The sequence below is a fragment of the Sus scrofa genome, chromosome 1, assembly GCF_054392235.1.
Source record: "Sus scrofa isolate SSC_HxYL_T2T_F1_AM1 chromosome 1, Sscrofa_HxYL_maternal_Yorkshire_Landrace_v2.0, whole genome shotgun sequence".
Lineage (NCBI taxonomy): Eukaryota > Metazoa > Chordata > Mammalia > Artiodactyla > Suidae > Sus > Sus scrofa.
The window spans coordinates 230463772-230478098 of record NC_139383.1 but is presented as its reverse complement, the minus strand read 5'-3'; the positions used below and the strand labels follow the sequence as shown (position 1 = coordinate 230478098).

The 14327-nt window shown below is 37.8% G+C and overlaps 1 protein-coding gene across 14 annotated transcripts in view; it reads left to right on the top strand.

Annotated features, from left to right (window-relative positions):
* Window positions 1-14107, top strand: part of SMARCA2 (SWI/SNF related, matrix associated, actin dependent regulator of chromatin, subfamily a, member 2) — a 191115-nt gene extending 177008 nt beyond the window's left edge. For all 14 annotated transcript variants that reach the window (XM_021064340.2, XM_021064291.2, XM_084986871.1 and 11 more), the window contains 2 exons: window positions 11368-11510; window positions 13179-14107. In XM_021064340.2, coding sequence (XP_020919999.2) covers window positions 11368-11510; window positions 13179-13214 — 179 coding nt within the window. In that variant the 3' untranslated portion in view covers window positions 13215-14107. The remainder of the gene's footprint in view (window positions 1-11367; window positions 11511-13178) is intronic.
* The last annotated feature ends 220 nt before the right edge of the window (window positions 14108-14327 follow it).

Below are 14327 nucleotides of genomic sequence, written 5' to 3'. Positions count from 1 at the left end.
CGGAGCTGTAGCTGCCAGCCTACGCCAGAGCCACAGCAACGCTGGATCTGAGCCGCATCTGCAACCTACACCACAGCTCACGGCAGCACCGGATCGTTAACCCACTGAGCAAGGGCAGGGATCGAACCCGCAACCTCATGGTTCCTAGTTGGATTCGTTAACCGCTGCGCCACAACGGGAACTCCCAACTGTCTTTATTTTAAAGTCTACTTTGTCTGATAGGAGTATTGCTACTCCAGCTTTCATTTGATTTCCATCTGCATGGAGTACCTTTTTCCATCACTTCACTTTCAGTCTCTATGTGTCCCTAGATCTGAAGTGGGTCTCTTGTAGAATGCATATATACAGGTCTTGTATTTGCATCCATTTTAGCCAGTCTGTATCTTGGTTGAAGTATTAAATCCATTTACATTTAAGGTAATTATCAATTTGTATGTATTTCCCTTGTATATCCCCTTTCTAATCCTAATCCCAGCCCTGATTGATAACCCTAATATTTTAAAAGATAAACCTGCCTTCAGAAATCTGAAATTTTTTCTTACCTATGTTTTCACCCCATACCTCCTCTCAAAGTGATAAATCCTATGTAAAACAGTAAGGATAGGCTTTATATTTTTTATTAGATTTTTTTTCCTAATAACATACTTAGTACAGACAACTTGGAAAATACTGTTAAGGAAAATTTTGTGTAATTCCATAACCTAATGTACATTTGACATTTTGAAAAGTCGTCTTCCAATTTTTTTCTATACATAGTTTATTAAAGTATAGCACACTGTTTTGTAGCCTTATTTTCTATTATGACCATTTCCCCATAGCAATGAGTGTTTTCATATGTTGTTTTCATAATACTGTCCTGAAAATTCTTACCCATAAATCATTGCACACATTATTAAAACATCAGATGCATACATATTGCCACACAGAATGAAGTTTATATCCTTTTCAGCAGTGCACCTAAGTGTCTGTTTTCCTATATCAGAATCTGATCTCAGTATTATTCTTTTTAGTGATTCTACTTTTTAATTATTAATTTAATCTTTTGAAGTTCATATGGTTACTCCCTAGGTTTAATATCCTAGCATTTGATGATTAAGTCTACATAATCATATTTTAGCTAAGTATTTCCTTATTTTAGAGCCATATTTGTAAACTGTTTTCAAATAGCTACCTTCTTATCCCACTGGGTTGAGTTTCTTTTCTCTAATCTCTCTCGAGATTTGGTCTATTCACTTTCTATGGCCTCTGTCACAAATTACCACAAACTTAGTGCCTCAATACAACTCACATTTATTACTCTCACACTGCTGTAAGTCGCAGGTTTGCTGTGGGTTTCTCTGGACCAAAATCAAGGTGTCAGTGGCCTACCCTCTTCTGGGGACTTAGGGAAGAATGCATTTCCTTTATCTCCCTCTCATGTTACATCTTGTTGACCCTCTCTTATGCCTCCTCTTCTTTACTTTCTTTTTTTGTTGTTGAGGTATAATTAATATGTAATATTAGGCTCAGATATACAGCCTAATGATGCAATATTTGTATATACTGTGAAATGATCAAAGTAAATCTAATTAACATCCATCAACAAAGAAAACTTTTGCGTGATGAGAACTTTGAAGATTTACTCTCTTAGCAACTTTCAAATAAGCAGTACAGTATTATTAAATATTCTCACCATGCTGTACCTTAAATCACTTGACTTATTTATAATTAGAAATTTGTACTTTTGACCCCCTTCAGCCAGTTCCCACCCCATCCTTTGCCTCTGGCAACAACCAAATCCGTTCTCTATGAGTTCAGGTATTGATGGATTGATTGATTGATTGATTGTCTTTTTAGGGCTGCACCCACAGCATATGGAGGTTCCCAAGCTAGGGGTCCAATCAGAGCTGTATCTGCCAGCCTACGCCACAGCCACAGTGATGCCAGATCTGAGCTGTGTCTGCGACCTACACCACAGCTCACAGTAACACCGGATCCTTAACCCACTGAGTGAGGCCAGGGATCGAACCTGCAACCTCATGGTTCCTAGTTGGATTCATTTCTGCTGTGCCACAACGGGAACTCCTGAGTTCAGTTTTTTAAATTTTCTTTTTTAATTTCACATGTAAGTGAGATCATATAGTATCTGACTTATTTCACTTAGCATAATGCACTCATGGTTGATCCATGTTGTCACAATGTCCTTTATTTTAAATGGCTGAATAATATTCATATATATGTGAATACATCTGACATTTTCTTTAGTCATTCATTGTTGGACACAAGTTATTTCCATATCTTGGCTACTGTAAATAATGCTGCAGTGAACACAGTGGGGCATACATCTTTACAAGATAGTGATTTTGTTTCCTTCAGATAAATACCCCAAAGTGGGATTGCTCAATCATATGGTAGTTCTATTTTTAATTTTTTGAAGAATCTCCATATTGTTATGGCTGCACCAATTTACTTTCCCTTCAACAATGCCTAAGGGTTTCTTTTTCTCAACATCCTCAAACAACACTTGTTATTTCTTTCTTTCTTTTTTTTTTTTTTTTTTTTTGAGAATACCCATTCTAATATGTGTGAGGTGATACCTACTATAGTTCTGATTTTCATTTTCCTAATGATTAGTGATGTTGAGCACCTTTTCAAGTGTCTATTGGCCATCTGTATTTCTTCTTTGTAAAAATGTCTGCTCAGGTCCTCTGCCTATTTTTTAACTGGATAGTTTGTTCACTATTGATTTGTATAAGTTCTTTATATATTTTGGATATTAACCCTATACTATGGCTGTATGACTTGCCAAAATTTTCTCTCATTTAGTAAACTGCCTTTTTATTTTCTCGGTGGTTTCCTTTGCTGTGCAAAAGGTTTTTAATTTGATGAAGTCCCACTTGTTTTGTTTTGCTTTCATTGCCTTTGCAATTGGTGTCAAATCAAAAGATCATCTCCAAGCAGATGCCAAGGAGCTTACTGCTTATATTTTCTTCTAGGAGTTTTATGGTTTCAGTTCTTGTTCCATTTTGTGTGTGGTATAAGATAGTGGTTCAGTTTCATTCTTTTGGATGTGGCTGTACATTTTTCTAATACCATTTATTGAAGAGCTGTTTTTTTCCTCATTGTATATTCTTGCCTGCCTTATTGCAAATTAATTGACTATATATGAATAAGCTCATTTCTGGATTCTCAATTATGTTCACTCATCTATTTATTTTTTGTGCAAGTACCGTACTATTGTTATTAGTATAGTTTTGTTAGATAGTTTGAATTTAGGGAGCTTGATGTCTTAAGGTTTATTGTTCTTTCACAAAAATTTCTGGCTACTCAGTGTCTTTTGTGGCTTCATACAAAGTTTAAGATCATTTGTTCTAATTCTGTGAAAAATGCCTTTGGAATTTTGCTAGGGACAGCATTGAATCTGTAGAATATTTCAATGTGAATATTTTAAGAATGTTAATTCTTCCAGTTCATAAGTACTGAATACCATTCCTTTTATTTGTGTCTTCTTCAGTTTTCTTCATCGTTGACTTACAGTTCTCAGTGTACAGATATTTCACCTTCTTGGTTAAATTTACTCTGAGTTGTTTTTATTCTTTTTGATGTAGTTGTAAGTGGAATTGTTTTCTTAATTTCTCATTTTGATAGTTTATTTTTATAGTATAGAAATATAACTGATTTCTGTACATCAATTTTGCATGATGCAACATTAATGAATTTGTTCATTAGTTCTAATGGTTTAGGGAGAGTCTTCAGGTTTCTATATATAATATGCCATCTGCAAGTACCAACAGTTTTACTTCTTCCTTTCCAATTTAGGTGTTTTTTACTTCTTTTTCTGGCATAATTGCTCTGGCTAGGACTTCCAAGGTTGAATAAGAAAGGGCATATTTATTTTGCTCCTGATCTTGGAGGAAAACCTTCTAGCTTTTCATCATTGAGTATGATGTTAAATGTGGGCATGTTATATGTGGAGTTTATTATGTTGAGGTACATTCTGTCTCTACCCATTTTGTTGAGAGATTTTATCAGAAACAAATGTTGAATATTTTCAAGTGCTTTATTAGCATCTATTGAGATGATCATATAAGCTTTATCCTTCATTTTGTTAATGCAGTGTATCATGTTGATTGATGTTGAACCATCCTTGCATCTCTGGAATAAATCCCATTTGATCATGGTATATGATTTTGTAAATGCATTGTTGAGTTCAGTTTGGTAATATTTTGCTGAGGATTTTTGCATCTCTGTGCATTGTGGATATCAGCCAGCAACTTTCCTTTCTTATGGCATCCTTGTCTGGTTTTAATATCAGGCATAATGCTGGTCTTATAAAAAGAATTTGGAACAGTCCCCTGGGCTTCTGTTTGGGAGGTTTATTTATTTATTTATTTTAACTACAGCTTCAATTTCCTCACTAGTAATTGATCTTTTTCTGTTTCTTTGTGATTCAGTAGTTTTGGTAGCTTGTATGCTTCTACATATATGTGCGTTTTTCCTAGGTTGTCCAATTTGTTGGGACATACTTGTTCATATGTCCATATGACTTGTCCATAGTCTCCTGTTATTGTTTGCACTTTTCTGATAGCATTGTAACATTTCCTCTATTATTACTCTCTCTTTTCTTCTTGGTGAGTCTAGCTAAAGGTTTGTCAATTTTTGTTATCTTTTCAAAGAACCAGCCCTTAGTTTCATTGATCTTTTATTGTCTTTTTACTCTCTATTTGATAGTTTTTGACTCTGATCTTTGCTCCTTCCTTCCATCTACTAACTTTGAGCTTCATTTGCTCTTCTCTTTCTAGTTCCTTAAGGTATAAAGTTAAGTTGTTTGAGATTTCTCTTGTTTCTTGATAGAGTCATTTATCACTGAATTGCTCTCCTAGGGTTGCTTTTCTGCACTCCGTAAGTTTTGGTATGTTTTATTTCTGCTTTCATTTGTCTGAAGGTATTGTTTTATTTACCTCTTTGGTTTTTTGTTGATCCTTTGGTCGTTCAGTACCGTGTTGTTTAGTCTCCACATAATTATGCACTTTCCATTTTTCTTCCTGTAATTGACTGGATTCATACTGTTGTGGGTGGAAAAGATAATTGATATTTCAGTCTGCTTAAATTTATTAAGACCAGTTATGTGGCATCACATACACTCTGTCCTGGAGAATGTTTCATGTGCACTTAAGAAGAATGTGTATTCTGCTGCTCTTGGATGAATTATGTATGTTAGTGCTTAAGTTCCTCTGATCTTGTGTGTCATTTAAGGCCATTGTTTCCTTACTGACTTTTTGTTTAGGTGATCTCCCCATTAATGAAAGAAGGATTTAAATCCCTATTTTTATTGTATTGATGTATATTTGTCCCTTTATATCTGTTAGTAAATGTTATATTCTCTTTTTGGATTGACCTCTTTGCCATTATATAATGCCTCTTTATATCTTTATATCTTATTACAGTCTTTATTTAAGCCTCTTTTGTCTGATCCAAGTAGAGCTATCCCCCCAGCTTTCTTTCAGTTTCCATTTGCCTGGACTACATTTTTCCATCTGCTAACTCAGTCAGACTGTGTCTAAACTAAAATAAAGTTGAAGTGAGTCTCTTGAAGACAGGACTTGTTTATCCATTCAGCCACTTTGTGATTAAAGACTTCAGTCCATATAAATTTAAAGTAATAACTGGTATATATTTACTGTAATTTGTTTATTTTCTGACTCTTTCATAGTTCTTCTGTTTCTTCTTTTGCTTTCTTCCCCTTTTTGATGACTTTTTTTAGTAGTATGCTTAAATTGCTTTCTTTTTATGCTTTGTGTATCTATTATAGGTTTTTGCTTTGTGGTTACCATGAGGCTTATATATTGCAACATATATTTTTCATATTCTCTTTCAAGTTGATACAACTTAAGTTTGAATGCATTCTAAACCTCTTCATTTTTACTCCTCCCCCCCATTTTATGTTTTTGATGACACATTTTGCATCTTGTTACCTTGTGAATATACTTGTGTATGCCCTAATTACTATGGTCATTTTTACTACTTTTGTCTTTTATTTTATTACTTCTGGTCTGGCTTTAGAAATGATAAATCCATTACCTCTACCATGTATTTTCCTTTACCAGTGAGATTTAAACTTTTATGTTTTCTTATTGATAATTAATATCTTTTATTTTTAGCTGAAATAAATCCCTTTAATATTTCCTGTAAACCTAGGTTACTGGTGATGAACTCCTCTAGTTTTTGCTTATTTGAAAAACTTTTTCTCCCCTCAATTCTAAATGATAACTTTGCCAGGAAGAGGACTATTGTTGTTTGGAAGTTTTTTTTTCTTCAGTATTTTCACTGTTTTATGCCACTCACTTCTGGACTGCAAAGTTCCTCCTGAAAAATCTGATAGCCTTTGAGGGGGGGGCCTTTTGTACCTAACAAGTTGTTTTTCTTTTGCTGCCTGTAAGATCTCTTCTTGTCTTTAAGTTTTGATGTTTAATCATAGTATGTCTTAGCGTGGGTCTCTTTGGGTCCCTCTTTTTTACGACTCTCTGAGCTTCCTGGATCTGGATGTATTTCCTTCTGCAGATTAGGGAAGTTTTTAGCCATTATTTGTTCAAATAAGTTTTCTTTCCCTTCTCTCTTTTTTTTCTGGGAGCCCTATAATGTGATTATTGGTCCACTTGATGTTGTCTCGTAAGTCTCTTAAGTTATCTTTACTTCCTTTCCTTAATTTTTTTTTCTTTCTGCTGCTCTGGTTAGATGGGTTCCACTCTACTGTCTTTGGGTTCAGTGATCTTTCTTCTGCTTCATCTTGTTTGTTTTTGGAACCCTCTAATGTATTTTTTCAGTTCAGTTTTTCTTCAGCTTTGTGACTTTTGTTTGGTACTTGCTTCTACAGTTGACCATTAAACAACACAGGTTTGAACTGCTTGTGTCCACTTGTACATAGATTTTTTTTCAATAAATACATACTGCGTTACTACCGTCTTCAGTTGGTAGAATCTGTGGATGAAGAATTGGAGATATGGAGGACCAACTGTAAAGTTATACACATGTTTTCGACTGCATAGGAGTTGATGCCCTTAACCACTCCCCCCAAATATTGTCCAAGGGTCAGTGGTATTTTCTCTTTGTTGAAATTCCATTTTCATTTTTCTTCTTCTCTCAGGTTCCATGAGTATCTTTATGACCATTATTTTTAACTCTCTCAGGTTAAGTAATTGATCTTGGTGCTATCAAGGATTTTTTTTTCTGAGGTTTTATCTTCTTTCATTTGGAACATATTCCTCTATTTTCTCTGACTCTCCCATTTTCTAAAACAGCCTTCTCTCTCAGTTTTGAAGGAGTGGCATCATGTAGAAGATGAACCTTATCATTCAGCCCTGTACTCTTGCCCTTTGTTGTCTCTCAAACCTTTGTGATTTCCCAAGCTGCTTATTTTATTTTTTTATTTTATTTTATTTGTGGTCTTTTTGCCTTTTCTAGAGCCACTTCCCGCAGCATATGGAGGTTCCAGGCTAGGGGTCTAACTGGAGCTGTAGCCGCAGGCCTATGCCAGAGCCACAGCAACATGGGATCTGAGCTGCGTTGCTCATTTTATTTTTTAGTGGCTCTCAGTAGTTGAAGGTGTGCCAAGGACTTGCCATGTCCCAAAAGGGAGGATCTCAGTCCACACCTAGATTCAAGCTGATTGGAAGTCAGATCCTGAGGCAGCATCTTTTTTAAAGTATGCAGTTATACAGTCCCTGAGACCACAGGTATAAGTCCTGGTTGACCACAAATAGGCACTATGGAAGGGTCCCTTGTGCAGCACATGTGTGTCAAAGCTCCCTTCCACGGGACACTGGTGCTCTGGAGTGTGGTGCAGGGAGAATACAAAAATATCACCTACCCTCCCAGGTCTCTGGAAGGGATAACCCTCAGCTCTTAGATACCTGCCCCTTGGAAGATGCTTGAAGATAAGCAAATAAGCCTCTTTTATGTAAAGACTGGGTGCCTCTCAATCAGCTGAGTTTGGGCCCTGGAACAAGTGAGTCTGAGCATGAGGCTTTTAAGAGCCATTTCTGAATTCATTGTAGTCCTGTGGGTCTTGGGGACATGAGCCCTACTGGTTTTCACAATCAGTTTCTCAGGTGCAGGTTTTAAAACTTGGAATGTCCCAAAGGGGCTTCAAACTTTCACTTCTCAGGGAGAAGCTTTGGGTTTTGAGTTCCTTCCCAATTGCAGGTCATTGCACCAGGGATGTGGTTTATCATGAAATTGTGTCTTGGCCTCTCCACCTTTCTTACCTGCTTCATTCAACATGGGGTTTTTCTCCTTTGCCCCATGTGTAGATGTCACTTAGCTAGTTTTTAGCTCTTTTTGAGAGGAAGTTGTTCCATATATAGTTTAGATTCTGTGTGTCTGTGGGAAGAGGTGAGTTCAGGACCTTCCTAAGTCATCTTCTTGAACCAGAACCTCCTCTTCTTCCACTTTGAAGGACTGCTGTAATTAGACTGGGCCTATCTGCTTCATCTAGGATCATCTCCCCCATTTCAAGGCCAGCTGAATCCCTTTGGCCATGACAAGTAACATAGTCACAGGTTCTGGGGGTTAGGCATGGACATCTCTGGGCAGCCATTCTTCTGCCTTCTACCCTTGGTTATTGGAACTTTTCATGGGTCCATCAAGTGGTATCCTAAAGCCTTAGGATGCTACTTAAAGGGCCCATCTGATGGTTCAGTTTATTAGCCTAATCACCCTGGCAGCCTTTCAGGTGGGTTTTTTGGAGGGCCATATCCACTGACTCACAAAGTCTGGCAGCTTTCCAGTGTCCCAAAACCCATTGAGTTTTTGTTTTGTTTTGTTTTGTTTTGTTTTTTAGCTTTTTAGGGCCACACCTGTGGCATATGGAGGGTCCCAGGCTAGGGGTCAAATCGGAGCTATAGCTGCCGGCCTACACCATGGCCACAGCAATGCCAGATCTGAGCTATGTCTGCAACCTACACCACAGCTTAGAGCAACGCCGGATCCTTACCCCACTGAGCAAGGCCAGGGATTGAACCTGCATCCTCATGGATCCTAGTTGGATTCATTAACTGCTGAGCTATGATGGGAACTCCCCATTGAGCTTTTAGATTATGTTCTTGAGGATGTTTTTTATCTTTAGCGTCAGTCTTCTGCCCTCTCACACCTTGCATGGACTTCCTGTACTCCTGTGTCAGGAAGAGTTATACCTGTATAGATAAACATATTTCACTGTTGCTTTTCAAATTATTTTTAAAATTTTAGAACTCTTCATATCTTCATGTATTTCCATTAATAGGTAGACTTTTTGATCCTCAGCCTTTGCTTCTTGTCCTAAATTACTCCACCCAAGGCAAGAAAACCCCACACCCCGGCCTTATAGCTCACTAAGTATCAGAGATTTGGGTATGATAGCTAGAAGCCTCAACAAGGAATACTCTTTTGTGTGCTATGACTTGTCAGCCTCTGCCCGATTCGGGATGGTGGAAGGCCATATACTGCCCTACACTTCAGTTCAGAACAGCTCTGCTCTCATTTTTTTTTGTGCACCCACCCTCCCATGGAAGACTTCATTTCTCTAAATGTTTGTGGGTCCCTCCCTTTCACAAAAGAGTCCAAAAACTTCTCATCTCTTAATCTCCTTCCATGACAATATCTATTTCTAGGTGTCTGAGACCCATCGAACACAATAGTTTACCAAAACTGCTTTGAATAAGAGACTTTCATTTTCTCATTGAGAGAATGAAAGTGACTTCATCATCCAGTCTTAAAAATGCTATTCTTTTGACACCCAAAACAGCACCAGGGAATAGGTTTTCTGTTTTCCTTGGGACGTACTTCTATAACTGTGGTCTGTAGCCCTTTGAACTCTTCCAAGTGTTTTTATTTCTATCCTCAGACTAGCCCTGTGAGCGTGGAAATATGTGCCATCTTTTTAATGGCTAATTTGGCAGAACACTGTTAGAAATTTGCCATATGGATATGTCCAGCATACCTCTCCCAAAGTCTGCCAAGGTCTATCATTGAATAGCTTTATAGCAGCTTTGTTTGTAGTGGCACCAAAAGCTGGGAACGTCAGTACCCATCACTAGGGGACTAATTAAATTAACTAAAGTGCACCCATAAGATGGAAAACTTTCAGGCATTAAAAAGAAATAGGCAGGTATGCATTAGCTGAGGCATAGAAATGTCCCACATATGTGAGTATAAAAGCAAAGTATGGAATATGGGCATGTCTAAAGATCCTTTGGGATAACTACATAAAGCAAGTACAGTCATGACTTAGTATATATGCAGGGGATTGGTTTCAGGAGCCCCTGCAGATTCAACAAGTCTGTGGATTCAACCCACTGTGGATCATGTGGTACTGTGGTATTTTTGGAAAATATCCCTATTTAAATGGACCCATGTAGTTTAAACACATGTTGTTCAAAGGTTGACTGTGCATGACCTTGAAATTCTTTATATTCCCTCTATACAGAATTATATATATGGAATTTTATGCAATCTATAGAGGATCATACACACACATGGATAGATATATTTACAAATATGGGCACATACATTTTTTTCTGGAAATAATCACCAGAGAGAACAGTAGGAAAAGAGACTAGAGATGGCAAAGAAAGCTTTCAGGTTCATTTGAGTGTTTTGTTTTTTTGTTTACTTTCCATTTTGTACCTCTCTGTGCTATTGAAAATATTGAACTATTTGAATTTTCTTTTAAGTCAACTAGTTATCTACACAGTAAAATTACTGGCTTTTTTTTTTTTTTAACCCTTTACATTCATGAACGCTTTTTTTTTTTTTTTTTTAGGGCCTCACCTGTGGTATATGGCATATGGAAATTCCCAGGCTGGGGGATCCAAGCCACAGGTCGCATCTGTAACCTACACCACAGTTCACAACAACTCTGGATCCTTAACCCGACTGAGCAAGGCCAGGGATCAAACCCGCATCCTCATGGATACTAGTCAGGTTCATAACCTGCCGAGCCACAGTGGGAACTCCCTCATACACTTTTTCATGTCCAAGTTCTATTTAGTATGTGCCAATACTCCTCCGCACAGTAGGAAAGGCAGTGCTGCTCCCTCCCCTGGTTAGGAAGTTCCCTGTTCAGCCATTAAGAGACTAGAAAGGACCCAGCCTGGCTTCCCTCTGTGGGACCTCGTTCCTCCTTGTTGCCTGTTTAGGGGGACTCTGTAATTTATGATGCAAACCGAGACATGCTTGTAAGTGAAAGAGGTGCTACCTATAACTAGATAGAACAATGAAGATGAGGCATTAATCAAGAAGGTTCTGGGTACTTGGGGATGTTAGGTTTGTCACCTGCAGGTGGTCATTTCACTACCTGTAAAAAGATTTCCCTGTGATGCTTCATTGCCATCTGTTCTGGTTTTGTCTTAGCAAAATCTGTTAAGGTGAAAATCAAGCTCAATAAAAAAGATGAGAAAGGCCGGGACAAAGGAAAAGGCAAGAAGAGGCCGAATCGAGGAAAAGCCAAACCCGTAGTGAGCGATTTCGACAGTGATGAAGAGCAAGATGAAAATGTAAGTGGGGCTGCCTTGCCCGAAGCTGGGAGGCCCCCCGCCCCCACTTCTGCTTCCCTCTCGCAATCCCATGCCCCTTCCCACCGCTGCGCTTTATTACCCAGAAATGAAAATGTAAAGATTTGGTGAGATTTCATTATTGAGGGATGGGAACTGCACTGCATGATTTACAACAAGGAATTCGAGGCTTTGTTTATTGCCTTTTTAATAGTCTTCAAAAATGAAAAACTACTAAATCAAGTTCCCTTTTCCCCTTTCTTATCTTCTCAGTGCCTTCTTACAAATAGAGTTTTTCCTCCATGGCCGCTTAATATTTTATATCCATAACACCCAGCATAGTGCCTCGTATATAGCAATAATAGAGGAAATAAGAATTTGACGGAAGAATGAGAAAAAGTGTTACGATATCAAAGTTTGGGGTTTGAGTTGCTACATGGAAGAAAAAAAAAACCATCAGACGAATCTTTAAGTACCTAGAGGTGTTATTTTTAATAGTTGAAAAGTTCAGAGAACGTGGATGGAACCAGGCCCTGAAATAAGTACCTTTCCCTATGGTACCATATGGAATGCTTCTATTAACATCCTAAGAGGTCACTCTCAACATATTATACAAATCAGTGCTTAGGTCATGTGTGTTTTGCTGCAGGCCATGTAAGTAAATGGCAGAGACTGAATTCAGACCCAAAAAGCACAACCTAGTCTGGTGCACTGTCCTTGGTGGCACAGACTTCTAATACAGTGCCTTGTGAAGGGCCGTCTGCTTCCTTCACTTTCTGGAGGACCTCCAGTTTTCTATCACCCCCCCACTCCCCCCCCCCAGAAAGTTAATTTTCCATGTGTGCTTGTTTGATTTTCCTTCAAGATAGTGCCCTTTGTGCCTATTAGGAAAGGTTCAGTGTTCTTATCCCACCCCACCCAGCCTTGACCTGGGCACAAGCCTCCTCAAATCCATTTAAAATCCTATGCTTTCTTTAAGTACCATGAGTAGGCATCAAGTGCATGGCCCTTTTATCTTGATGAATTTTCTAAAAACATAGTGCTCGGCATAGAAATCATTAGCCATGAACTTGTACACCCAAGTTCAAGAGAGAAGACTGACGGCAGGCACGGCTATGGGATTTCCAAGCAGCAGCGTGCCCCTTTTCAGCATCAAAGTTGTCGATACCCCTTTGTTAACTGTTTCCAGATGTTGTTTTTTTTTTTTGTAAGTCAGACAAAGACAAATATCATCTGATGTCACTTATATGTGGACTCAATAAAAAATGATACAGAAGAACTTATTTATAAAACAGAAAAAAAAAAAAGTTTTAAAGTCAAATTTAGGATTACCAAAGGGGAAACTGGGGGGATGGAATTGGCATGTCCACACTATGTTCAGAATATATAACTGGAGCACAGACATGCTGTATAGCATAGAGAAATCTATTTGATACTCTGTAATAACCGATATGGGAAAAAAGAATGCAGATAGATAGATATATATAACTGATTCATTCCATTGTACACCTGAAAGTAATACAACATTGTAAATCACATATACTCCAATAAAATTAAAACCAAAACAAAAGAAAAACAAAATGTCCTTTCTTTTCTACAGTGCCTCTTGGTAGTTTCTTGTCTTTTTTTTTTTTTCCTCTTACATTTTTTTTCTTTTATTTCCATTTCTAGGAGCAGTCAGAAGCAAGTGGGACTGATGATGAGTGATCAGTATGGACATTTTTGTCTTGGTAGAACTGAAGTCCTCCTCCCTCTCTCTCGTTTCTACCCAGTAAGTTCATTTGTCACACGGGCGCTGGGTTGTTTCTGTATCATTATCATCTATAAACTAGCTTTAGGATAGTGCCAGACAAACATATGATATCATGGTGTAAAAAAACACACGCAAATCTTTGTAACATATTGTGACCACATGGGCCTCAAAGATTCCAAGGTTAAAACAAACAGAAAAGCTTTTGATGGAAAATATGTGGGTGGATAGTATATTTCTATGGGTGGGTCTAATTTGGTAATGGTTTGATTGTGCCTGGTTTTATCACCTGTTCAGATGAGAAGATTTTTGTCTTTTTGTAGCACTGATAACCAGGAGAAGCCATTAAAAGCCACTGGTTATTTTATTTTTCATCAGGCAATTTTCAAGGTTTTTATTTGTTCGGTATTGTTTTTTTTTACACTGTGGTACATATAAGCAACTTTAATAGGTGATAAATGTACAATAGTTAGACTTCACCTACATAGACATTTTTCCATTTTATGCTCTATGATCTGAAAAAAATGCTTTTTGAATTGTACAAGATTTATGTCTACTGTAAACATGGCTTAATTTTTTTGCTCTTGATTTACAAAAAAAAAAAGTTTTGTTGAAACCGCTATTGAATATTGCAATCTATATAGTGTAATGGATGGCTTCTTTTGTCAACCTGATCTCCTGTGTTACCATTGTGTACCGTCTCCTTCTCCCGAAAGTGTACTTAATCTTTGCTTTCTTTGCACAATGTCTTTGGTTGCAAGTCATAAGCCTGAGGCAAATAAAATTCCAGTAATTTCCAAGAATGTGGTGTTGGTGCTTTCCTAATAAAGAGATAACTGAGCTCAACAAACATTGCCTCTGGTTTTTGAGTTCTAGGGGATTGAAACCCTGGCGCCTAAGTAATAGTTTCCTGCCAAGAGCTGGGCAAGGAAACAAATTTAAAAGAACTGTGAGATTCCCCCAGAATGAACCAGGTGTATCATGAGAGAGGCATCTCTTGCTTTGGTGACTTGAAATTTACTCAGCAGGAGAGATGCTGCCATGGACCCAGTCACACTAAGCCTCTGCTC